This window comes from Myotis daubentonii, chromosome 8 (genome assembly GCF_963259705.1).
Source record: "Myotis daubentonii chromosome 8, mMyoDau2.1, whole genome shotgun sequence".
Lineage (NCBI taxonomy): Eukaryota > Metazoa > Chordata > Mammalia > Chiroptera > Vespertilionidae > Myotis > Myotis daubentonii.
This window is the reverse complement of record NC_081847.1, coordinates 58,914,406-58,942,327: the sequence shown is the minus strand read 5'-3', so window position 1 is coordinate 58,942,327 and position 27,922 is coordinate 58,914,406. Positions and strand designations below refer to the sequence as shown.

The following is a 27,922-nucleotide window of genomic DNA, read 5'->3' as shown; positions in this document are numbered from 1 at the left end:
TTTCTAGTCCTTAATCATAAAAAAATGTAACTGTAAAGGAATATGACAAGAACTTATCCAATCAAATGTACATTGCCCAGGTTAGTGACAATATGTGCATTTCAATGATGCAGTCATTCTCAGAAACATTCTTTTAAAATTGCTTTCAGAGTCTTGAAATACAGGGTGGGGCAAAAACATGTTTACAGTTGTGAATACATGAAACAGAGTTTATTCTCGTGTTATTTATAATTATTGTATTATTTTCCAAAGGAGCAACTGTAAACCTACTTTTGCCCCACCCAGTGTATATCCTTTTGTACTCACTTCTGACCTGGAGTGGAGAAACCTAACACTGTGCTTCCTGAAGTGCCTTTACGTACTCAGTGTTGTAATACACTTGTTCACTCCTGTCAGTTGTGAGTTTATATCAAAATGTTTGTTTCTATTTACTATTTTCAAATTTTATAATAATATGACTTGCATTTTAACAGAATCTCTTTCATATATATTTTTTATTTATTTCAGAGAGGAAGGGAGTGGGAGAGAGAGATAGAAACATCTGTGTTCAGAGAGAATCATTGATCAGCTGCTTTCTGCATGCCCCCTACTAGAGATTGAACCCGCAACCCATGCGTGTGCCCTGACCAGAGGTCGACACTCAACCACTGAGCAACACTGGCCAGGCAACAGGATTTCTGGAGTGTAAACAAAATGGAGTGACAAAGCCCTAGTACATAAAATTGCTTATATTGTAGGATGTCACCCCTGAGTGTCAAAGAAACAGATTTCATTAACAAGACAGGGTCATTCACACACACACACACCCGCAGTGAGGCAGCCGTCATGGGAGTTCTGATTAGTGCAGAGGGTTTCCCACTTGTTTTGGCTTTATTTATTGGAAATGTTGTCCAGAATTTGTGACAGTCAAGCCATGATTCTTCTGATCCTTGATTGGGCTGCTTAGCTTCACTCTCTTAATGATCAAACAGATTGGCTTAACTGCTACAGCTGGACAACTCTCAGTATTTTCTCTCTGGTTTCAAAATATTTGGTGAAAGTTTGACCTTAGAACATTAGTGTCAGAAGGTTTAGATCTCAGAGGATGTTTAGTCGCAAACTTCTTAGATTGTAATATGTACACTGAGGATATTCTAGGTCATATAGTATATATATTATACATTAACCCTTGAGCTTTGGCCAGTTAGTCTTTTGTTTTTTTTGTTTTGTTTTTTAAATATATAAAGACATGGATGCACTAGAGCAGAATGTAAAATACGTTGAATTTTAAAGGTAAAATCTAAGTCTTCAAGATTATCTTTGGGAGTGTCACTTTAAGCTGGGCCTTCTGACTCAGGAGAATCTTTTTCCCCTCCTTTGTTCCTAGAAAGACCTGTTTGCATTTGATTATTCATTCATTCACAACTCAAAATAGCCACTAGCTACCCTTTTTAAAGTTTTGATAAAGTGAGGAAATAATGAAACATTGGGACTTGAGTAAACTAGATAGCCATTTTCTAATAAACAGTTAAACTGCAAATGTTTGAGAAACCTCAGAGTGGCATCAACTGGAATTTTCTCTTGGTTTTGAAGGAAGCATATCAGTAAATTTTGGGTTGTTTTCATAGGTAGACAGTGAATTATAAGTAGTTCCTGATAGGGAAAGAAAAACTTGATATGCATTAGTGTAGATGATAAGAGCCATCTGCCTCAAGGAACTCTGTTTCAGGTGGGTTTTGGTCCTTTTGTGTGTGAGTATCTGTCATACACGAGTGGTCTTGAAAATGCAGAAAGGCATTTGAGTTAACTCCTTCACTATAGAATAATTATGGTGGAGATTATGAATTCTTTGTAACTGAGGCTATTTTCATCATAATTTTAAAAATATATACTTTTATTGATTTCAGAGAGAAAAAGAGAGAGGGGGAGAGAGAAACATCAATAATGAAAATCATAGATTGGCTGCCTCCTGCACACGCCCCCTTCTGGAAATCGAGGCCGCAACATGGGCATGTGCCCCAACTGGGAATCGAACCGTGATCAGGTTCATAAGTCAATGCTCAACAGCTGAGCCACTGAAGCTGGGCATATTTTTTTTTACTAAAAACTTTAGTTTTCTCACCTCTTTATTGGTAATTCAGTAGAAATATATTGTTACTCCATTGTATGACCACTTTGGGGGGGGGGGAGTATCTTATTTTTATGTTTTGTGTTAAAATCAGAATGTAATTTGTGGCATAATGATATTTCTATTGAACCAGTGTAGCCCAACTTCAAAATAAGCAAATTTCAAGTTAAGAAGTTTTAAATAAATTCTTAAATATTCTTAAACCTAGTTTCGTTTACTAATGGGATTAGTAGTAGAAAAAAACACACAAGGTATATATTCTACTAATGTTACTATCAGTTGTGGAATCTAAACAAGATTCCAACTCTCTTGACTAGGAGTTTAGTTTTGTTTCTCTAAGATGAACTTCGGAAAGATTTAAGTCTTGGGAAAAAAGTACCCCACCTTCTACACACCTTAAAAAAAAAAGATAATGAAGATACTATGCAAAAGTAAAAAGTAATTTTTTAAAATATTCAACCATTATTCTTATCTCAGCCTATAGAGAAAAAGTTTGACAATATACAGTAGCATTTTTCTTTGAAAAGTCACATGTGTGATTAAGAATTATTGGTTTGATTTTTAACTCTTACTTACCAAGTCTGCAAAGCCACCACTCAAGTGACAGGCTGGAACCAAAATATTGGGTACCAGCTTGGGGGTTATATGATCCAAGGTCACCATAGGAGAGGAAGCTGGAGGTGTGTGCTTCTTGATTAAACAGATGTTGGAAGATGATCTCACCATCTGTTGCTCCATGTTGCATGCTCCCTTGCAGTCAGAACATTCTGCGAGTCATCAATCCAAACACTGAAATAATTTCAATACTAGCAGGAAACTGAAGTGACTGGCCTGGGGCCTGCTTGTCATGTAAAATGCATTTGAGGCAAAGAACAGAGGTCATACCCTCCAATCTATGCCCTCCTGGATCTCACCTGTCTTGTTAGGCCTTTCTTCCTCTTTCCTGCCAATCTGTATCCCCTTTCCTGCTAGCACTTTCTCTTGTCTTAACCTGGCATTGTGGAAAAAAAGGTGCTGAACCAGAAACCTGGTGTCAACTAAGTGGGTGAGCTGGGGCTAATTGCCTGACCCCGTTCTGGGCCTCAGTTTCTTCACATGTAAAATGGATGAAGTTTTGCCCTGGCCAGTGTGGTTCAGTTGATTGAGTGTCCTGCCATGTACCAAGAGAGAGGTCATGTACAGGAGGCAGTCGATTAATGTTTCTCTCTTTACCTCTCCCCCCCTCTCTCAAATTCATCCTATCTAATAAAAGAGAAACATGGTAATTAGCCTTATGTCCGCTACCCTTCCCATTGGCTAATCAGGGCGATATGCAAATTAACTTCTAGCCAAGATGGCGGCTGGCAGCCAGGCAGCTTGAAGCGAACATGAGGCTTGCTTGCTTCAGTGACAGAGGAAACCAACGTTCCCCGCCTGCCTTGCTGGCCTCTGAGCTTGCAGTTTGAAACATTGTAACAAATATAGAAGCTAAACAAAACCCCAGAAACCTGCTTTCAGCCAGCCGGGATCTCAGAGCTGGAGTTGATACAGTGTTTCGACTATAGAACCCAAACAAACCAGCTACCTGCTTTCAGCAGCAGAGGCCTCAGAGCTGGAGCCAGAGCTAAAGCTGGCCCAGAATAAAAAAAGAAAAAAGGGGCATAGGATAACGCCGGAGTTTGCTGCTTTGAACAACTACTTCAAAAGTGAAACCAAAAAACCGAAGGGACATCACCCAGAACCACAGGAACGCTGGCTGAGTGGAAGTCCTACAACTAGGAGGAAAGAGAAACGCATATGGACACTCAGAGGAGGCGCAGTGCTGAAGTCAAATTCTGAGGTGCGGAGTGCGCGGAGCGGGCTGGCGGCGGAGGGCGCGGTTGTTGTTTTCAATCGGGAGGGAGTCGCAGACTCTGAGCAACAGATCCGGGCGAGTCTTTAGGGACCCAGACTCAAACGGGAGAAGCGGGACTGTCTGGCTTCGGTCAGAGCGAGTGCAGCTTTCTCTCCGAGCTTTGCAGCGGGTGCTGGGACTCAGAGAGGCAGAGCCCCTTGGGACAGGACTGAGAGCCGCCATAACTGCTCTCTCCGGCCCACCCTGTTGATCCTGTGCGACCCGCCCCGCCCAAGCCCAGCGAAGAACCATTTGCCGGATAGCCTCAGGCAAAGGCTAGATTAGCACCTCCCTAGAGGACAGAAGTTCTCTCACTGCTGACACAGCTGATTCTCATAGCCACTTGGCCTGGAGGTCAAACCCTCCCTGGAATTAGCTACAACAATCAAGATTTATCTATAAGACTGCGAACAAAGACCACTAGGGGGTGCACCAAGGAAGCATAACAAAATGCGGAGACAAAGAAACAGGACAAAATTGTCAATGGAAGAAATAGAGTTCAGAACCACACTTTTAAGGTCTCTCAAGAACTGTTTAGAAGCTGCCGATAAACTTAATGAGATCTACACGAAAACTAATAAGACCCTCGATCTTATATTGGGGAACCAACTAGAAATTAAGCACACACAGACTGAAATAACGAATATTATACAGACGCCCGACAGCAGACCAGAGGAGCGCAAGAATCAAGTCAATGATTTGAAATGTGAGGAAGCAAAAAACATCCAACCGGAAAAGCAAAATGAAAAAAGAATCCAAAAATGCGAGGATAGTGTAAGGAGCCTCTGGGACAGCTTCAAGTGTACCAACATCAGAATTATAGGGGTGCCAGAAGATGAGAGAGAGCAAGATATTGAAAACCTATTTGAAGAAATAATGACAGAAAACTTCCCCCACCTGGTGAAAGAAATGGACTTACAGGTCCAAGAAGCGCGGAGAACCCCAAACCAAAGGAATCCAAAGAGGATCACACCAAGACACATCATAATTAAAATGCCAAGAGCAAAAGATAAAGAGAGAATCTTAAAAACAGCAAGAGAAAGAAACTCAGTTACCTACAAGGGAATACCCATACGACTGTCAGCTGATTTCTCAACAGAAACTTTGCAGGCCAGAAGGGAGTGGCAAGAAATATTCAAAGTGATGAATACCAAGAACCTACAACCAAGATTACTTTATCCAGCAAAGCTATCATTCAGAATTGAAGGTCAGATAAAGAGCTTCACAGATAAGGAAAAGCTAAAGGAGTTCATCACCACCAAACCAGGATTATATGAAATGCTGAAAGGTATCCTTTAAGAAGAGGAAGAGGAAGAAAAAGGTAAAGATACAAATTATGAACAACAAATATGCATCTATCAACAAGTGAATCTAAGAATCAAGTGAATAAATAATCTGATGAACAGAATGAACTGTTGATTATAATAGAATCAGGGACATAGAAAGGGAATGGACTGACTATTCTTGGGGGGGAAAGGGGTGTGGGAGATGCGGGAAGAGACTGGACAAAAATCGTGCACCTATGGATGAGGACAGTGGGTGGGGAGTGAGGGCGGAGGGTGGGGCGGGAACTGGGAGGAGGGGAGTTATGGGGGGGGGGGAAAGGAACAAATGTAATAATCTGAACAATAAAGATTTAATTAAAAAAAAATAATAATAATAAAAAAAAAAAAAAGAAAAAAGAAAAAAAGGAGCAGTTGGGAGCTTCAGTCATGCGCCAGCCTGAAAACAGCCCTCAGCCACTCACCCAGACTGGCCAGGCACCCCAGTGTGTACCCCCACCCTGAAGGGTGTGTGACCAGCTGCAGACAGCCATCATCCCCTTACCCAGGCTGGCCACGCACCCCAGTGGGGACCCCCACCCTGATCCAGGACACCCTTCAGGGCAAACCAGCCGGCCCCCACCCATGCACCAGGCCTCTATCCTATATAGTAAAAGGGTAATATGCCTCCCGGCACTGGGATCAGCATGACAGGGGGCAGTGCCCAAACCCCCTGATAGCCCTGCGGCTCTGTGTGTGACAGGGGGTGGGGCCACAACCTCCCTATCCACCCTGCTCTGTTCGTGACAGGGGAAGGTGCTACAAACCCCTGATCAGCCCTGCTCTGTGCCTGATAGGGGGAGCTCCCCAACCCCCTGATCGCCCTGCAGCTCTGTGTGTGACAGGGGCCGGTGCCCCAACCCCCACCCCATGGGCCCTGCTCTGTGTGTGACGGGGTAGAGCCATAACCTCCCCATCAGCCCTGCCCTGAGTGTGACAGTGGCGGCGCCCCAACCCCCTGATCGGCCCTGCTCTGTGGGTGATAGAGGGCGGTGCCTCAACTCCCCTATTGGCCCTACTCTGTGAGTGACGGGGGAGCTCCCAACCCCCTGATGGGCCCTGCTCTGTGCGTGACAGGGTACGGAGCCCCATCCCCCCTGATGGGCCCTGCTCTGTGAGTGACAGGGGGCAGCGCCCCAACCCCCAGATTGGCCCTGCTCTGTGCGTGACAGGGGGTGGCGCCGCAACCTCCCCATCGACCCTGCCTTGAGTGTGACAGGGCGGTGCCCCAACCCCCCAATCGACCCTACCCTGAGTGTGACTGAGGGTGGCATTGCAACCTTCATATCTGCCCTGCTCTGTGCATGACAGGGGGCGGCGCCCCAACTCCCCAATCAGCCCTGCTCTGAGCCCGACCAGGGGCTGCACCTAGGGATTGGGCCTGCCCTCTGCCACCCGGGAGCAGGCCTAAGCCAGCAGGTCGTTATCTCCCTAGGGGTCCCAGACTGCGAGAGGGCACATGCCGGGCTGAGGGACCCCCATCCCCACCCCAGTGCACAAATTTTTGTGCACCGGGCCTCTAGTAATAAAATAATAAAATAAAAATAATAAGTTAAATTAAATATAAAATAAAATGGATGAGGTTTTTCTCCATTTTTTTTCTCTTTCCCTGTGTCTTCATCCTTCCATCTACCCTCCTAGTTAAATTTTCTCCCATATGTTTTCTCATCTCTTCCAAGTTTTATTTCTTTTGATTTTTCTCCCCTCCCCACCCCACTTCATCACCTTCTTATATAGTTTCTCCTTAATCTCCTTTGTCTCCCACCTCTTATTTCTCCTTCCATTTTTTTCCCACTGGCAGTACCCCAGTATCACTTTTTTCTTATTACTCTCTGGTGTCAGGGATTCAGAACTGCAGAACTACATGGAGGAAGAGGTTTGGATTTTTATACAATGCATAATATTTAGACTTTCCAAAAAATCACTTCTTGTGAAAGGAAGAATTTGTGTACATGATACGTATTGAATTAGATTACAAGTGCCTGTGGGCGCTTCATGTACTCTAGGCTCAAATTAATATTTGGTAGGCTGGGCAGCAAGCAGTGTAACAAATTGAACGTAAGGAAACTTTTCCCATTTCTGATTTTGGTGAAATTTTTTAATTCTGCCATTTAACATTTTTATTATGTATATATTAGTGATATATTGCTGCAGTAAACATTATCAACCCCTGTTTATTTTGTCAACCATTTGGAAATTTTATTTTTTTGTAATGTTTAAAGGTAGAAATAAAGTTTTAACAATATGAACATCATTAAAAGTTAGAGGACCAACTAGTATATTGTTGATGAATTATAGCAAAATACTTTTATGGAATGATGAAAATTCTGTCATCTTTAGTTATTCATTAGTAGGATTTTGGCTGAATATCCTTTTTTACCTCCCTTGCTCTCAAGATTGTCTGAGAGTTCTGAAGTAGTATTGTCCAATGAAATGTTATGGGAGCCACATTGGTAATTTTAAATTTTCTAGTAATGTTAAAAAGTAAAAAGAAAAAAGCAGGTAAAATTAACTTTAAGAATATATCTTATTTAACTCAATATATCCAAAATGTTATCATTTTAACATGAAACCTATATAGTATGTAAAAAGTAATAAGATTATTTCACGTTCTGTTTTTATTCTAAGTCTGTATTTTATACTGATAGCACTCTTAATTGGTACTAGCCACATTGCAAATATAACCACATATGGCTAGTGGCTATTTGTAATGAATAGAACAGTCCTAGATATTGATGAATAAAAATAGTATATTTTAATTTAAAAATTAATACATTTTGTCCATCTGTATTTTAGGTTTGTTTAAACAATTCACTTGAAGCTCCTATGTTGACTTAGAGCTAGAAATTCCAAGAATGTTTGAATTTTACAGTGTTGCATTGTCATACTCTTTAAGTTAAATAAATGGTTCATTATTATATTATTATGTAACAATGTAATTATAATAATATTAATATACTTAATATGTTAACACTTTATTATTCATTATTTACAGTCCTGAGCAGGCTATTTCTCTTCCAAAATTGTGAAAATATGTTGGGTCATGCCAGTATGACAAAGTAAAAAATTTTGGGTAATTGAGTTTTATAAAGCATATATAACCCAGCTGTCTTTGGGTAGCTTGTTGATACTTACAAATATACATAAATGATTTTCCCTTGCATGATTACTTTATATAAGCATACTTCTCCATATTATAGTTGTTTTTATTTCTAAAAACAAGGATGTGATTGATTTAGAGAATCATTAACTCAATCCCTGTTCTGTGTGATGGAAGCTGCAGTGACCGTCATGTGATTGGGTAGGACTTGGTACCTATCAGTGTAAACACATGGCACAGCCTGTTCCATGCCCTTTCTTATCTCCTTCAGAGAGAAGGGGTTGAGTCGTTTTGAGCAAATCTTATTGGTAAAGTCGTGTATGTATTGCTTTTTTTTTTTTAGAGAACCATTTCCTTTCAGTTTTAACCATATTACTGTGTCTGCAAACAGTTTGTCAGCAGAGCAGCTTTCCGTTTTGATAATTTAGAATTGTGCCTTCATCTTTGAAAAAAGACATGCTTGATAAGCTAGTTCAATTTTAAGATGTTTTACTTAGAAGATGATAGTGAAGATGAGGAGAAGGTTCATGAAGATTCATTAAGTAAAACTGAAGATGTTTACTATGGAAAGGCCCCAGCTGGTATCCTGGTGAGTTACATCCACCTATGTCCTGGTCACTTTGCTTGCTCAGTCTGGATAATACTACAAGAAGAGGGGAGAACACCCGTCAAAAAAAATGGCTAATGCCTTTTCTTTGGAAAATGTAGTGTCGTAAGGGATTTTATTAATTTTTAAATGATAGGCTTAACAGAAATCTTTGCCTACCTGTTCTCCCTCATTTACACTACACCATCTTTCTACCTTTTTACATTTATTAGTTAACAATAACTTTGTGCCTGTGCCTAGAAAAAAAAAATGAAGTTGATGATTTAAACTGAAAATTAAAAAAAAAGCCCACTGGTTTTAAACTAAATGTATCTGGTTTCACATTCTCTCATTCTCTTTGCATCGAAGTGCAGTAGTTGAGGAATAAAAAAATATTTAAAGGTCTTTCAGTTTTTATTGTTTTAGCCAAAAGTTTTGAAAACTAAACCAATATTGTGAAACTGGCATTTTATTCTGAAATATGATAGAGAAATGTGATTGCAGTCTTTCTCTTTTTTTTGTTTTCTTTTTTTTTAAATATATTTTATTGATGTTTTACAGAGAGGAAGGGAGAGGGATAGAGAGTTAGAAACATCGATGAGAGAGAAACATCGATCAGCTGCCTCCTGCACACCCCACACTGGGGATGTGACCGCAACCAAGGTACATGCCCTTGACCGGAATCGAACCTGGGACCCTCGAGTCTGCAGGCCAATGCTCTATCCACTGAGCCAAACCAGTTAGGGCTCTTTTTTCTTCTATGATTGCAAACAAAAAGATTTTGTAAGCATGAAATAGAGGGGGAAATGGATATTGTCTAAATTTTTTAAAAAATATTTTATTTGGATGTTTTATATATGTATTTTTTTATTTGGATGTCTGAGATTTTTTTTTTATCTTGAGTTTTCTCTTACAAAATATAAAACAAGTCACATAAACTTAGTATTAAGTTCCAAAAGTCTGCATTAAGAAAATAAAATCAGGAGAATTAAGGGTAATATATTTAACTCTATTTATGGAACCTTTTCCTTTAAAAATAATCTGAAATAAATGCAATGAGGTAAAGGTATTTTTTAGAAAACTAAAAAATGTTTTTATGAAGATAGGTATAAAATAAACAGGACAGAAATTACTTTCTAATGTCTGTGGCTCATAATTAGGTTGATTTTAGTTTTAAAAATTATATCACCTTTTAAAAACTTTATCATATTTTGTGTGTTTTTGCTTTAGGATCTGTTGGTAAAAGTACTTTTTCAGGGTTCTCAGGAATTGATAGAACTGGATATTATTTGAATATGGACATCATTTGGTATGAATGGAAGCCAAGTGCTACTGAGAGGCAATTTACTTTTGAAATTTCCATTTTACTAGTATAGTATATGTAGATTCATGCACTTTTGTTGTAAAGCTCAAAAAGGAGACCAGTGAACCCAGCTGATACGAAGTATTTTAAAAATTCATTTGGTGAGTAGCACTAACCCAAACCACCCATCATAGGAAGAAGTTCTTATGTTTCCTGCTTTCTAAAGGTGTGTGTGTGTGTGTGTGTGTGTGTGTGTGTGTGTGTGTGTGTGTGTGTCTGTCTGTTTGGGGGGGGGAGGAAGGGAGGGAGCATTTGATTAGGTTGCATTTTATTATCAGCTCCCTTTTATCATAATGTTAGAACATTGATTCTGTGGGTTACCTCCCTGCCCCAAGAGAAACTTGGATTTTCTGAATGGCTAGTGTTCAATACTGGATTTGATATATGCTTAATAAGCTTATACTGATTACATAAGAGCTAGACTTTATAACCTGGGTGTGCATGTGTAGGTGTGGGTGTGGGTATGTGGCAAGGGGGAGAGGGTGAATCCTGGTTTTCAGGGTCCAGGCCCTCAGTGACCTGGATGCTCCCTGCTAGTCATATGCTGTCTGCAAACACCTCCCATTGGTGGGTGAAAGTCTTCATCTTAAAGGTGGTGATTGTATGTGTTTGGAATATAAATGTATATCTAGTAACTTAAAATACACAAACAAACTTTCTGTGCTTCATTAGAAATTGGGAATTTTTTAAAAATCATGTTTCCATAATAATTTCTAAACAAGTGAAGATAAATTTCTTTATTTGGTAAGGAAAAGGCAAAAATAGTTTCATATTCAAATATCTTGAAGTTTCAAAATAATTTTCTGGCCTTAACCCCACTTATTTTAAATTACCTTGATTGCCTTTTTTAAAATTAGGGCAGAATGTACTACCGGAATTCTAAGCCAAACTTGTAATCCTAAGAAATGCTTCCAGAATTGAGTCTTTCTGTGGTTTAGAGCTGGAAGAGACTCTTGAGGGCATCTGGCCATTCTTGTTAGATATGAGAGCCCCTCTAATGACACGGAAGTGAGACTTGACCTTGCTTGGATCTTCATATTTTCAGCAGCTACAGTGGACTCCAGGAAGCACTGAGGAGGCAGTGCTTCTCCACTCTTGTCCCTCTGCTCTCTTTATCAAAGACCGGGGCACTTGTGTGGTTGAGTCCTAGAAGCTCACTTTTTTCATAGAGAATTTAATATTTTTATATTATTTACAGCAAGATTTAGTAACATAAACAGTGGTAGAAGATAGCGAGGTACCCTGTAGGTAGAGTGTGTGGCTTGGGGCAATGCGCTTTATTTTTTAAAAATATATTTTTATTGATTTCATCGAGGAAGGGAGAGGGAGAGAAAGATAGAAACATCAATGATGAAAGAGAATCATTGATTGGCTGCACGCCCCCTACTGGGGATCGCGCCCACAACCCAGGCATATGCCATTGACCAGAAGTGAACCTGGGACCATTCAGTCCGCAGGCCGACACTCTATTCACTGAGTCAAATCACCTAGAGTGGGACAGTGCGCTTTATATTGAGAGTTAGGAAACCCTCAGTAAGGGTGGGGGTGGGGTGGAGAAGATGTCCCTGCGCCCCCCCCCCCCCCCAGACCCTTCCCCAGCACATTTGTCATTACTCCCTGCTGCCAGAAATCCTAGGTGATTGGGTCCAAAACCAAACTTTCCTTCAATCCAGCATGGAAATGTTCACAAACCTGATTAAATATTTAGTGGCATAGAATTTTATTTCCTCACAGAAATGTGGTGATGTTACTAGTTAGGCAACTTGAGGGAGTAAATTCTGTTAGAATCTTTCTGTTTTCACAAATTGTTGCCTCATTTAATCCTGATGCCACAGATGAGCTCAGGTATTTGGGGAAGAGTAACTTAGAGGCTTGGCGAGAATTCTGTCTAGGCTGTTTCAAAATTATTATGCATTTTTATATTTATGCCCTTATCTGCTTTCAGAAAGAAAGACTTGGAGCTAGCTTACAATGAAAACACATGTATACACAACTGCCCCACAATATTGTAGAATGCATGACTAAACTATTTAAAGAAACCAAAATTATCTTCATTCAGTAAACATTTATTTGCCACACTGAGTCTGCTAGATGCACACAAACTTTTTTGTTTGCATTTACTAAAATGTCTGAATTGTTTGCTACTTTAATTTTGTGAGTAACATATCTGGACAGATATCCAGCAGATGCTTATGTAAATACTAGCTCTTTTAGTTTGCCCGCATACTTGGTCCTAATTATATACTCTGAGATAGTTGAGCTATTTCACTTAGTTGATTAGGAAAAGCCCAGTATATAGATGTAATCCAGGTGCTGGTCAGTCAGTTTTGTGCGTAGAAAATAAAAGTCATAATCCCATCACTGTCTTTAGGCATTTTAAAAAGTCAAGTGTAGGTCTAGTCTAGAGGAATTGCACATAGCTATTTGAAAAGATCTATATGAAAATATTACCTCTCCTGGAAAAAACTCATGTTTTATCTATTTGTTTTATAATCATACCTTAGGTATTAAATATTCAAGACAACCTAGTTCTACTGAAGAAAAAATTATAGACACCAATCCTAGAGTAGATAATTTTTGCATGTATTATACATTACTTACCTAATTGAAAGTAGAGAAAATAATAATTTTTTTTTAAAGAGAATTCCACTGATGGAAGGCAGAGGTTGGGAACGTTTGGTGAGGGCCCTGCCAAGGCAACCACAGGCAGGACTTGAAATTCAATAATAGGAGCTTTTTTCATAGCAACATAATTTTTAAGTTGGTAATTTTGTATGGCCCACAAATGATATAAATATTCAAATGGCCCTTGGCAGAAAAAAGGTTCCCCACCCTGAACTCAGCCTTCTAGGAAAAAATATCCTGTTTCTTGTAGTGGAATAGAAACTGGTCCGGTTTTGTGGCCAGCATTCTTACAAAAATTTGTGAAGAGACATTGAAAACTTGAGGGAATGTTTAGTGATTTGAGTGCACAGAGAAACCATATGTACAGGGTGGGTCAAAAGTAGGTTTACAGTTTTGAGCACATGAAACACAGTTTAGTACTGTAGTGATAGTTATTAATTATACTAGAAGCCCAGAATCGTGCAGCCCACTCCCTCTCCGGCCCTTGAAGCAGCCATGGCCGCTGCTGATTAGGCCCTCCCCCAGTGCAGGCACCCCCCCCCCGCCCCTCCCCCCCCCCCACACACTGCGCACGCAACCTTCTCCTGTCTGGTCAACCCTTAATGGTGTCCCGGTTAATTAGCATATTTGCCTGTTTTTGTGTGTGTATGTACACACACACACACACACACACATATAATTTTCATATAAATAACTGTTAACCTACTTTTGACCCCCCCCCCCCCCCCCCCCGTGTAATAATATGCACACAGCCCACTCAAACAAATGACAAAAGTCACAGAATTTCACTAAAACCAAATTTATTTTAATCCTTGAATTATCTTATCTTGTTTTTGGTAAGGCAGTCTGTATTCTTTTCCTAAAATGTAGCTTTCTTTTTAAAGCAGGTACTTTGTTTATCAGACTCCTTCAGTCTTGGGTTGTTGAGGGTGGCTTATAGGTGGTGAACTTAAGGCCTACAGGTGCTTGTTAAGTTAGCACCTGCTAAGTTAAAGTGCAGTGACCATCAAATCCTACTGAGGTAATTCATCTGGCTTGTTCCTACCTGCACTTAACTAGGTAATATGATGCAGGTCGAAGGACTTTCAACCTAGGGAATTAACACAGTTGGTACAACTTAATTCATCTGTGATACTGACATTCTTTTAGGGGGATAAGAGAAAGATGAGTGAAGCTTAACATGTCTTTCCCTAGACCTCCAAACTATAGGACTGTGTTCATTTGTTCTCATTCTCACTGCTATAATTTCAACTGTAAAAGAGTCATGATGTCAATTCCTGACTTCTAGGTCAGTGAGTATGTAGAAAAAACATCAAATAAAGTCAGAATGTTTCCAAGAAAATTATATTCTACCAGTGTCTAGACCAGGGGTGGGCAAACTTTTTGACTCGAGGGCCACAATGGGTTCTTAAACTGGACTGGAGGGCCGGAACAAAAGCATGGATGGAGTGTTTGTGTGAACTAAAATAAATTCAAAGTAAACATCATTACATAAAAGGGTACGGTCTTTTTTTTTTTTTTTTTAGTTTTATTCATTTCAAACGGGCCGGATCCGGCCCGCGGTCCGTAGTTTGCCCATGGCTGGTCTAGACTAAAGTCATAGTCATCACTGAAAATACTATGTATGGTTTCCATGGAAACCTGTTAAGATTATGTGCCTTTCATATGTGAAATTGAGACAAACAATCAGGTTTCCTGTTTTATTTTAGAGTTGCTATGATTATCAATGACCACCATCAAAATAGGTTACCCACACAATTCTTTTATCCTAGAAAACTTAAGAATGAGAACATGTTCCTTAAAACATTTATGACTATAATGTAATCATATCTTTAAAGCTACTCATAATAAAAAGCTTAACATTTTCATGTATGATAGCATGTAGAAGAATCATCAATCATTGCTCTCTAAATGCACTTATGAAATTCCTACTTACATGTAGCCCCGAAAACTACATAAACATAGCATTAATGTTTTTAGGAACTTGTGGTCCCAAGATTCAGTAAGAAGAGCCTGGGTATATGAGACATACATGAGCTTTTGTCTGTGCCTGTAACTGTATAACGATTTATCTGCTCTGAACCCATTTTCTTGCTTGTATAATGCACATAACATATGCCTTATCTAATGAGGATTAAATGAGATGAGGTATGTAAAATGGCATCTGGAAGGGATAAATGGTACTGCCCTTTTCCCCTTTTCCCTCATCACTTCCCCATGGCTAACACTAGGTGGAATACTGAGTAAAACATCCAATTATAGTTTAGATTATATATTATTTATCAAGGATATGCATAGTTTAAAATATTAGGGTGTGAGTAAATGAAGAGTTTGAATTTTTGATGTTTTCTAGTCGGGCGGCTTCAGAGAACCCAGGCACCTTTGTCTCAGAGGAGCCTGGGCTGGCGAGGCAGGGCAGTGGGGTAAACCAGAACAGTTCCGAGTGGGGTGGGGAGGCCATGGCGTCAGGCAGTAACTGGCTGTTGGGGTGAATGTGCTGGTGATGGCCTACGGGAGCCTGGACTTAAAAGAGGAGATTGATATTCAACTATCCAGGATTCAGGATATCAAGTATGAACCACTCAGCTCCTTGTAGATGATGATGCAAGACTGCTACAGCTGGACACCCAAGGAAATCAGAATTGCTACAACTATTTATTTTACATGCAGTAAACATTAATATTTTAAGAAAAACAATCTTAAATATAATAATGTTACATGTAATAAACATATCTCAAGAAACAATTTTTAATATAATGTTACATGCAATACCAATTATTCAAGAAAAACTATCTTAAATATAATATTACATGCAATAAACATTAATATTTCAAAAAAAAGGATTTTAAGTATAGCAATATTACCAAAACTGTACCAACATAGTATGATATCACAAAAGTCATAGGAAGTATTAAAAATCTGCAAATAACAGAATTCTATTCTAAAATATTTTTTTTCCTTTGGCTCTATTTTTGTTCATCAGTTTATGTTGTTCATTATATTCCACAAATGAGTGAGATCATGTGATATTTATCTTTCTCTGACTGGCTTATTTTGCTTAGCATAATGCTCTCCAGGATCATCCACGCTGTTGCAAATGGTACGAGTTCCTTCTTTTTTTACAGCATCGTACTAGCTACAACTATTTATACAGGATGAAAGCTCTAGGTGCCATCCGTGCCTCTGAAATCCCATTTCATGCTGAAGATCCGGCATCCTCGTTTCTTAATGGGCAAGAATTTTCACTCCTATCTGCTAGATCTTCGAAGCACTAGTACTCCTTTCAAGGGTGTGCGCAAGGCCCTCACTGATACCCTGCTGGATGGCTATGAGACAGCCCCGTATGGGTCTGGGGTCTTTGGCCAGAGAGAGTATGCACTATCAGGACCTGTGCTTTCAGGAGGCCCTGAGTGTGCTGGCCACGGTGGTCAAAGCATGAAGTGGGAGCTCCCAGCGACATCAGTCAGCAGCCAAAGACCTAACCCAGTCTTCTAAAGTTTCCCCAACAGTCATCCAGGTGACATACCTCCCCTCCAACCAGAAGATTAAACGTGCCAAGCGCTTCCTTGAATTGAAGAGCTTTAAGGACAACTATAACACACTAGAGCAGTGATAGTGAACCTTTTGAGCTCGGCACGTCAGCATTTTGAAAAACCCTAACTTAACTCTGGTGCCGTGTCACATATAGAAATTTTTTGATATTTGCAACCATAGTAAAACATTTATATTTTTGATATATATTTTATATATTTAAATGCCATTTAACAAAGAAAAATCAACCAAAAAAATGAGTTCGCGTGTCACCTCTGACACACGTGTCATAGGTTCGCCATCACTGCACTAGAGAGTACTCTGTAATGGCACTAAAGGACTTGCTGTTCATCGAGCCAGAGATACTGCATTGTGTTTGCCAGGTGCCCCTCAGATCACCTGGATCAGCAGGCCTACCCTGGATTAGCTGAAGCTCCCAGTTGTGTCCAGAGCTCATGCCTAGAGGATCATTCTCCAAACCTTTCTTATGGCCAGTTTTCAAAACATCAGTTAAGACTTTATTTTCCCTTGGTAGCACTTTTTTTTCTGGAGTTGAATTAACACATTGTTTGCGGGTAGTTTTTATCGCGCGCTAACAGGTGGTGCGGGCCATTTTTGCTAATTTTTTTGCGCAAATGGCAACATTCAGTAAAATTACGATAACTTTAGTTACGTATGTATACGTTACCCGCATTCTACCGCTAGCCTATAAAAAACGTATTAATACGTGTCCCGCGCTCTACTACACTGGTAGAACGTATAAATACATGAAACGTGTAAACACGTTTCCCGCATACAATGTGTTAAGATGTTTTTCTTAATGTTTCTGTCAGAACTTCCTTAAAAGTCCTCACTTGGTTTTGATCATAGTTCATCTACCCTTTTCCAGACCCCTTTCCCAAGGGTAAGAGAGTTGGGGTAACGGGAAGAATGGTCAGACCAATTACTGGTCTGACTTTATAAATTAACTAGAGGCCCGGTGCATGAATATTCATGCACTCGATGGGAGGTGGGGGGGGGCGTCTCCTCAGCCTGGCCTGTGCCCTCTCGCAGTCTCCGACCCCTCGGGGGATGTCCACCTGCCAGCTTAGGCCCATTCCCTGGGGAATTGGGCCTACACTGGCAGTCAGACATCCCTCTGGGAGCCCTCAGGGAATGTCCAACCAACGGCTTAGGCCTGGACATCCTTAGCGCTGCTGCAGAGCTGCCTGGGAGCCCTCGGGGGATGTTCGACCAACGGCTTAGGCCTGCTCAGAGCGGGCCTAAGCTGTTGGTCGGACATCCTTAGCATTGCCACTGTGCTGGTCAGCCATGAGCTGGCTGGCTTCTGGCTGAGCGGCGCTCCCCCTGTGGAAGCATAGTGACCAACAGGGGGCATCTCCTGAGTTGAGTGTCTGCCTCCTGGTGGTCAGTGCGTGTAATAGCAACTGGTCATTCCACCTTAGAGTCAATTTGCATATTACCCTTTTATTATATAGGATAAAATGAACAATGAAACAATAAGAAAGTTTGAATTTTGACCTGTGTAAGTGAATGTAACTCCCATATATGAAAATTCAAAATTATGAAACAGTTAAATTATCACCACTTTATAAAATAATTTAAGGAGGGATTTATTTTAATAGCAGACTCCTAGTGCACTAAAGATAGCTTAAGAACAATAGCTGCAAAATCAATCTGGCAAAAATACTTCTAAGCAATTCCACTCCTAAGTATTTAACAAAGTGAAATGAAATTTTATTCACACAAAAGCCTGTACACAAATGTTTTTAATAGCTTTATTTGTAATTGCCCCATACTATAAACAACCCAGCTACCTTGGCAGATGGATAAACAGACTTTGGTACATCTGTACAATGGTCTACTACTTAACACCAAGAAACAAACTACTGATACTTGCAATAATACTGATTTTTTTTTTTTTTTTTTTAGAGCAAAAGCAAGTTTTATTTAGATAGAGAAAAAGAGGCTAGAACAGTGATGGCGAACCTTTTGAGCTTGGCATGTCAGCATTTTGAAAAACCCTAACTTAACTCTGGTGCCGTGTCCCATATAGAAATTTTTTTATATTTGCAACCATAGTAAAACAAAGACTTATATTTTTGATATTTATATTATATATTTAAATGCCATTTAACAAAGAAAAATCAACCAAAAAAGTGAGTTCACGTATCACCTCTGACACGCGTGTCATAGGTTCGCCATCACCGGGCTAGAACATGGGTTCCTGGAGACAGGATCAAGGTTGACTCTCCTATGGCTCCCCGGTTGCAAGTCTCACAGAGTGCTATAACAATATTGATTAATCTCAAATGTATTAATTAAGCTAAGTGGAAGAAGCCATATTCAGGAAGCTACATACTGTATGTTTCTACTTCTATAACATTCTAGAGAAAGCAAGACTAAGGGACAGGAAACAGATTGGTAGTTGGCAGGGGATGGGGGGAAAATATTGGCCACAGAGGGGCATTAGGGGTGTTTTGGAGTGGTGATCTAGTTCTGTATCTTTATGGGTCAATTTTACTCTATGTAAAGTGCACCTTAATTTTTTTAAGAAGCCTATTTTGAATAGCTCAGGACACAGGCATAAGTTATTTGAAATCTTATTGCATTTCATGGAGTTGGCATGAACATTCAGCTAGAAGTTTTATGTGCTGATAGGTATAACTAACCATCACACAAAGTTGGCTAAGTAATTACTTAATATCTTTCATGATTATTTGCAAGTTTTTTGTTAATCCTCACCCGAGGATATTTTTTCCCATTGATTTTTAGAGAGAGTGGAAGAGATGGGGACAGACAGAGAAACATCAATGTGAGACACATCGATTGGTTGCCTCTCGCATGTGCCCAGATCAGGGCCTGCAACCAAGGTACCTGCTCTTGACAGGAATCAAACCTGAGACTGACACTTCAATCCGAGGGCTGATGCTCTTACCACTGAGCAAACCCAGCTAGGCAGTTAATTGCATTTTTAATTTTACTTCTGTACTTCTTTCCAGCCTCCAGTCAGGTTAAATGTTCCCTGTAACATTTATGATCTGTCACCTCATGTACAAGTAGAACTGGGGATATTGTAGTCATGATAGAAAAAGATATCAGAAAGCTTCATTACAGTGCATTATTCTGCAATTTGTAATAATGGAGAAGCAGTGAAGAGAAATGAAGGAATGAGAACCATTAAATTTTGTAGAGCTGTGATAGTTCAAAACAAATTTGGACACAGGAACACATGGGAGTTGAGGAAAGTAATTGGGGCCCCTAGTGTGCTGCTTTCTACTTTAGGATTTATTCAAGGAACAAACAATTTATTGTGTAATGAAATCTAAAGATGTGTGTAAAATTGAGCATTTTTTTTCCCTTGCTCTGTACCAATTCTGTTGCTGAAGAAAATGAATATTCTGGTACTTGCTGAGCATTAGGAAAATGAAACTATTGCTACCTGCCGTTTACCTTGAAGGTTGTGCCCTATAGAATTGTGATGTTGGGCATTTTCATGTAAGTAGATTGACTAGTCGGAAGTGGTAACTGTAAGTTTGTTTTCTTTCACTCTCTGTTTTCTGTAATAAACTTGGTCATGGTATGACCATTGTCCATTTAGCCTTGCCGGTACCTCAGCTGACTTACCCACACCAACTTCCCCTGACAGACCAACAGTCTAGTCTCTCTTCCGCCACAAGTCTCTGTGAGACTGGCTGCTCAATGTTCTTCAGAGCGGTCTGCACGGATGTCATTTGTTCTCACAGGGATATTTTTAGATTTACTCATTTAAGGTGGGTGTCATTATAATTGATACTCACATAGACTAGATTTATGCAAGTTTTTTCTCTGAGGTTTTCACCAGTATCCGGAGGAAAAGCATTGGTTTCTGAATATCTGAGTTTTGCTTTTGGAACATTGGGTTGTCCTCCACTGTTCTTGGCATTTAGAAAAACATATATTTTATTGATTTTTTACGAGAGGAAGGGAGAGGGATAGAGAGAAACATCGATGAGAGAGAAACATCTATCTGCTGCCTCCTGCACACCCCCTACTGGGGATGTGCCTGCAACCAAGGTACATGCCCTTTACCGGAATCGAACCTGGGACCCTTCAGTCCGCAGGCCGATGTTCTATCCACTGAGCTAAACCAGTCAGGGCAGTTCTTGGCATTTTTTAAAATGTGTGGCGCTGTATGTATGTGTGTGTATACAGATATATCTTTACCTATTGAATTTCTTATTCAGGTTACAATACCAAAACATTGTACATATTCCTCCCTCTTCTTGCGGATTTTGTTCACTAGATCTTGCATTCATCCACTTGTTAATTCATACATTCATTGATTGAAACATACTCATTAAGGACCTGCTATTGCTAGTCATTGTGCCAGGCAGGCTTTGGGGAAATGGTGAAGCATACAACACTTTTTTTTTTTTTTTTATCAGAAGTTAGTTTGGAGGTGTGATAAATTACTGCAGTGTGGTGAGTGCTTATATGATGTGTTAAGGAGAGGGCAGGATACATCAGTGCACACAGCCACAAGCACTTTGCTACTGCCCTCTGCTTTCTTCTCATCATTGAGCCCATGCTTTCCCATCTCTTTTTGATCTTCTTTTACATTATGCTGTGTGTGTTCACAATCTCCTTTGGACATACTAGGTGTACTGGTTAATAATGGCGGATTTTGTAAAAAAAGAAAACACGATAATTTCAAGAGAAACATCAAAAGTGCTTTATTCAAAGTAATGCCCATCGCTAGCTACACATTTCCCCCATCTTTCATGTGGATACTGTCCCAATAGAACTTTTCTTGTTTTGAGGCAAGCCATTCAGAGACCCAATTTTCCACTTCTTCGTATGTTTTGAAGTGCTGCTCAGAAAGTGCATGTGCCATCGATCGGAACGAGTAGTAATCTGAAGGAGCAAGGTCTGGTGAATACGGTGGGTGGGTTAATACCAGGCAAGATCTTTTCATGCGTCTTTAACTGGTTTTGAAGTGTGTGATGGTGCGTTATCATAAAGCAAAATTACTTTGCCCTGTCTTCTGCCCCATTCTGGTCGTTTTATGATCAAAGTGTGGTTCAAATTGATTATTTGTTGTTGGTAGTGATCAGTATTAACGGTTTCACCTAGATTTAGAAGCTCATAATACACCACACCTTCCTGATCCCACCAAATACAGAGCATGGTCTTCTTTCCAAAGCGATTTGGCCTTGCAGTTGATGATGATGGTTGACCTGGATTAACCCATGATTTTGTGCATTTGGGATTCTCAAAGTAAATCCACTTTTCATCACCAGTCACAATTTGATGCAAAAAAGACTTTTGTGCTGTTGAAGCAACATTTTACCAATGACTTTTCGATTTTCCATTTGTCTTTTGTTCAGTTGATGGTGGCACCCATTTTCCTTCCTTTAAAATCTTTCCCTTTGCTTGTAAACGATCGGAAATTGTTTGCTGAGCAACATTTAATCTTCCTGCAAGTTGTTTTTGAGTTTGACACGCATCTTCATCCAATAATGCTTGTAATTGTTGGTCTTCAGACTTTTTCGGTTGACCTGGACGTTCTTTGTCTTTCACATAGGAATCATCACTTTTAAAGCATTTAAACCAGCGTTCACAAGTATCTTGAGATGGAGCATGTTCACCATAAGCTTCCCGAAATATACGATAACTTTCAGCAGCACTTCAAAATAAAGTAATGAATTAAAACTTCCCGCAAATGATCTTTTTTTGACACGAAATTTGACATTTTTAAACCTAAAAATATAATGTTAACACCTTCAGCAAATTTGACATATGAAGTTTTGAAGCTTGCTATCAATACAACAAAATAGCATACATATCAAATTGCATATATATCAATGTATGTGTAACTCCATCTATTGGAAAAAATCCGCATTTTTAACTGGTACACCTAGTACTATATTTATTCCCATTTCTTCATGCAGGAAGCCTAAAACATCTTGCTCCTCATATAAAATATTAGATAAATAGTAGTTGATGCATTGAGAAGAAAACTAGTGTTGGATTTTGAAAATTATTGAGCCAGTGACTAGGGTGGAGGGTGGGGAATTGATGGTGTTTGAAGATGCATTAGGTGTTGACACATTGTCTTTCCTTAGTTGTACTGCTGAAAAGCTGAAACAAATAGTTGAGTAAAACTTGGGGCCACCACTTGGGAAAGAATGTATCTATAATAATAAAAGCGTAATATGCTAATTAGACCCGACAGCTGAACGACCTTCCGGATGAAGCTGTGGTGGCGGGGGCCGAGGCAGAGGCAGTTAGGGATGATCAGGCAGGCAGGAGAGCTGCTAGGGGTGATCCGGCAGCAGGCAGGCAGGCAAGCAGTTAGGGGCGATCCAGCAGGCAGGTGAGTAGTTAGGGGCAATGAGGTAGGCAAGCAAGTGGTTAGGGGCGATCAGGCAGGCAGAGTGGTTAGGGGCGATCTGGCAGGCAGGTGAGCAGTTACGGGTGATCAGGCAGACAAGCAAGAAGTTAGGGACATCAGGCAGGCAGGCAGAGGCGGTTAGGGGCAATCAGGCAGGCAGGCAAGCAAGCGGTTAGGAACCAGCGGTCCTGGATTGCAAGAGGGATGTCTGACTGCCCTGCGGGATTGGGCCTAAACCGGCAGTCGGACATCCCCAGAGGGGTTCCAGATTGCGAGAGGGTGCAGGCTGGGCTGAGGGAACCCCCCCCCCCCCTGCCCCCGGAACAATTTCGTGCACCAGGCCTCTAGTATTTTTATAATGGCATAGTGTCTTCACTTTTTTGAACCTTACTCAGTCAAAAATAATTGTCTACTTTGTAGATAGTGAGTGTGGTGAAATCATAGAGAAGTGAGCCCAGTGAGCTGAAATCTGTGTTTCCAAACTTCTTAAAGTATATTTTGACAGGCTTGAAATCTGAATTTATCAACTTATTAGCCTTGACAGCCTCATGTCATCTTATTAAACAACAAAAAACAAAAGCCTGAGATTAGTACAAGGAGACTTTCACTGGGTTATATTTGGGTTATTTTCCTGCTAATTTTCCCAGGGTGTTAATTCAAGTTAGAATCAGTATCAGCATATTTGTACTTAAGTCCTTTGTTGACAGACATCAGAAATGGACTCTGAACAAGCCAACAAACACACTTATGACTGTTTATCATTCAAAGAGATGATAAGAGGGCAAGAACTAGGGCTGCTTGGCATCTCGGTGTCTTGAGCTAGTGAGCCTTCTGGATGGCTCAGGTGGCTTAGCGTCACCGGTTTCTGATTACGTTGACTCTCCATACACACTTCAAGAGTATCAGTTTGGTTCAGTTTGGGTCAGATGTCTCCTCACTCCATCAGCCAGTTGATGCCAAGGCCCAAGCCCCATACTATAGACATGGCTACTGGGATTTACTTCTGTGTTTGGGGATCTCAGAGAGGAAATCATTGCGATACAGGGAACCCTATTTATAATATGCTCTGAGCCAGCCATTGCTTCATATAGCTGTTCAAATACCAAAACAAGATTATTGAGTCAGAAAATTTCCTCTGTATTCAAAAGGTTGGTGTTGAATAGTACTGAGTTGTAATTAGGGAAGGAACTACTAGAAAAGCAATCTTCCCAGACCAGAATTTTTTAAAATGAGTTTTTGATGGAATCACTGCCAGTCCTAGAATTAATCTTACAAAGTGATCAGGTCAGCTGTTTGTTCAGTAAAACATATAAAATTCAAGGTCTGTTAAGTTTGGATCACATGTCCAGGTAATAGATATGCCTTAGAGACTGGGATATATACTGAGAGATCCAAAGGTTCACACCTGCCCACCCCCCCCCCCTTGTAGTCTCTTTTATGACAGATTGATTTTTTAAAAAATATTTTTTTATTGACTTCAGAGAGGAAGGGAGAGGTAGAGAGAGAGAGAAACATCTCAGTGATGAGAGAGAATTATTGATCGACTGCCTCCTGCACACCCCACACTGGGGATGGAGCCCACAACCCGAGCATGTGCCCTTGACCGGCCAAACATGGGACCCTTCAGTCCATAGGCCCGACACTCTATCCACTGAGCCAAACCAGCTAGGGTGACAGATTGATTTTGGAACTAAAAAATAGTCATGGAATTTTATCAGAGAGTCTCTTGCTTTTACATGGAGCTATGCTTTCCTAACCTGGCTCATCTTCATTATAAGTTATTAAACTTTTAAAAAGATCCAAGGAAAATTGCATTTAAAAAACTGTCCAGGATGATTTCATGTATATACAATTTTGAACCAATGGAATAAATAATATTTTTCAAGTTCAACCTTGATAGAAAGTTTCCCACCAACTCTACCCTTTTTATTTTCATATCTAAGTTGGTTTGTTCATTCATTCAACAATATTTACTGAATTCCAACTATGTGCCACATGTATTTCTAGCTCTGTCTAGAAATTGTGGCATGATTCTAACCAACTGCTTTCTTTCCATTAACATCTGCCTTGGGTTGGTCATCAGGTCTTAACTGATTCTCAGCCTCCTTTGTACCTCTTCTGCCTTTACAGTTGTGCCATCTCTTGCTTGAATTGGTTGTAGTAGCTTCTGAAGTGGACTCTGCTTTTAGCCTCCTCTTCTCCAGTACATCTCCCCTCTCCTAAGTCATTGAGTCACTTCCCTGACTACAACCACTGCTGGTGCCCATTGCCCATGAGATACACTTGAAGCATAGGTCCAAGACCTTGCATAACTTCTCACCTTTGCCTCATACTCAGCATACTCATCATGTGTTCTTCTCTCTGTCTGGGACTTCCCACTGAAACTTCCTTTTCTTGGCCTAATATACTTCTCACATTTACACTGCTAGAACAAATATTTGCTGCTTCCTGAAGCCTTCCTTGACTCTCCCATGCAGTTTTTTTTTCTTCCTTTCTCTAGTCTAACTAAAAGTCACCAAAATAGCATTACCACAGGCATTATGTAAATTAAGACAGTATGTCTCTTTCTCTGTTGGACCCAGAGGCCTCTGAGAGAAGGATGGAAGGATTTTATTTACAGTGGATCCTCGGTTCTCGAACTTAATTTGTTCCGGAAGGCTATTGAAGAAGTGATTTGTTCGAAAACTGATCATTTTTTCTCATTAGAAAGAATTTATTCTTATTTGTTCCAGACCCCCAAATGCTTCCCTGTTTAAACCTTTCTAATATATAGTACATATCGAATGTACTGTTTAATCTATGAACAAACACTTCTTTTCTTAAATTTATCAAACCACCTCCTACTAGCCTTAAATGAGTCACTTTCAGCACTCATTCCAGGGTTGTCTTTTAGGAAGTCAGCATCTTTGCTTTTTCACATATCACTGCCTCCAAAATACTGTCACAGCTAACTGCTTTTCATTTATCCAAATCAACAACCATTTTTCTACCTCTTCAGTTGCTTGTGATCATTGTTTCTTTTACACCATTATCAACAGTAGTATTCTTGATTGTCCATTTCTCCAGCAACAAAAGTAAAAAAAAAAATCACAGTGCAATTTTCTGAAAAGTTAACAACTCCAGGTTTAGGGGAAAACTGATTGGCATTCTCTCTTTTGTGGCCTGAGAGATACTTTTTGTCATGCCAATACATCATGACAAAGGGTAGTGAGATCTAGAACCTAAATTTTGTTCAATAACCAAGACATTTTTCCTGTGAACAACTTGGTCAAGAATTGAATTGTTCAGGATGGGATTCATTCGAGAACTGAGGTTTAACTGTATCTTTATATTGTAACGACTTACTGTGGTACCTGTCATGAGGCAGGTGCTCAACTTTGTTTGACTATATGAAAATCCTGTCAGACACAGGTAAGTATAATGGGCATTTTGATAAGTAGATTATAAACTATCTGTTGTGTGTCTTGAAGGAATTACACAGTCGGAGTTTTGGTTTGGTTTTTGGTTCACAGATTCTGTAGATGGGGCACTAAATGGTCTAGAAATGAAGGAGAGCCCTGTTCCAGTGATCACCCTGTACTTTGGGGCAGAAAGAGACCTGCCGTGTTTTTGAGCAGATGTTTGGGGCAGTGCATTTTATCTTTTGCTTATTTATTTTTAATTGATTTTAGAGAGGAAGGGAGAGGGAGAGAGAAATGAAAACATCAATGATGAGAGAGAATCATTGATTGGCTGCCTCCTGCACACACATTACTGGGGATGGAGCCCACAACCCAGGCATATGCCCTGACCGGAAATTGAACCGTGACCTCCTGGTTTCAAGGAGGGCCACACTCAACCACTGAGCCACACTGGCCGGCTTGGGCAGTGCATTTTAGATATGCAATTATCAGCATTTCCTCAAGGATTTTGGCTTCAAGGAGATCCAAATGGGGCTTAATTAACCATCTACTTTGTGAAGCTCCTGGGGTTGGGAACTCTCTCTCTGATTGAGGACAAGGACTGTATCTTGCGCAGCTATTTCCTGTTTCTTATTTTGTAAAGCAAATATTAAAAGGCAGCTAGGTCCTGGCCAGGTAGCTTAATTGGTTAGAGCATTGTCCCCATACACCAGTGATGGCGAACCTATGACACGCGTGTGAGAGGTGACACGCGAACTCATTTTTTTGGTTGATTTTTCTTTGTTAAATGGCATTTAAATATATAAAATAAATTTCAAAAATATAAGTCTTTGTTTTACTATGGTTGCAAATATCAAAAAATTTCTATATGTGACACAGCATCAGAGTTAAGTTAGGGTTTTTCAAAATGCTGACACACCGAGCTCAAAAGGTTCTCCATCACTGCCATACACCAAGGTTGCGGTTTATATCCCCAGTCGGTACATAAAAGAATCATTCAATTAATGCATATAAAATCAATTTTTTTTAAAGGCCATCGGATAGAAAATAAGAAAAATTAAAATAAACAAGTTAGCATTCTGCTGTGATGGGAAAAAAGAAAAACTGAGAGGTACAACAGAGTAAGTCATTTAATTGAATTTAAGTGGCCAAGAGCAGCTTCTTCAGGAAGGCTGGGTTCTTTGTCAGGTTTAGCATCAGTTGTCTGTGGCACTGCTTGCTGCACCTGTTTTGCTTTATTTTGTTTTGTTTTTATTGATTTCAGAGAGGAAGAGAGAGGGATAGAAACATCAACGATCAGAGAGAATCATTGATTGGCTGCCTCATGCACACCCCACCCCCTCTTTTCCCTCCCTCCCCTGCCAGGGATTGAGCCCATAACCTGGGCATGTGCCCTGACCAAGAATTGAACTGTGACTTCCTGGTTCATAGGTCAACACTCAACCACTGAGCCATAACAGCCGAGCGAGCAAGACTGCACTTGTTTTGAATAGTTCTTCTATGTGTTTAGCTAAGTTGTAACCTCCTGTAGGTCATTATGGTTCCCATGTGTCTGCTGGGCACAAGATACAAGGTTTAGAGAAAATGTCTTGACTGAGTTCATCAGCCCCCACAGGATGTGGGCAGATCTGCTAGGGG

The 27,922-nt window shown here is 40.2% G+C and overlaps 1 protein-coding gene and 1 pseudogene across 2 annotated transcripts in view; both read left to right on the top strand.

The window, feature by feature from the left end:
• The window catches only part of LPIN2 (lipin 2), a 99,796-nt gene that overhangs the window by 13,670 nt on the left and 58,204 nt on the right, over positions 1-27,922 (top strand). Inside the window, exon 1 of one of the 2 annotated variants that reach the window (XM_059706531.1) lies at positions 8,763-8,991. The exons of the other annotated variant lie outside the window; for it this stretch is intronic. Coding sequence (XP_059562514.1) covers positions 8,887-8,991 — 105 coding nt within the window. The 5' untranslated portion in view covers positions 8,763-8,886. Of the gene's footprint in view, positions 1-8,762; positions 8,992-27,922 lie in introns of those variants that run through there. 2 annotated transcript variants of the gene reach the window in all.
• On the top strand, positions 15,436-16,705 carry LOC132239754 (protein C1orf43 homolog; annotated as a pseudogene).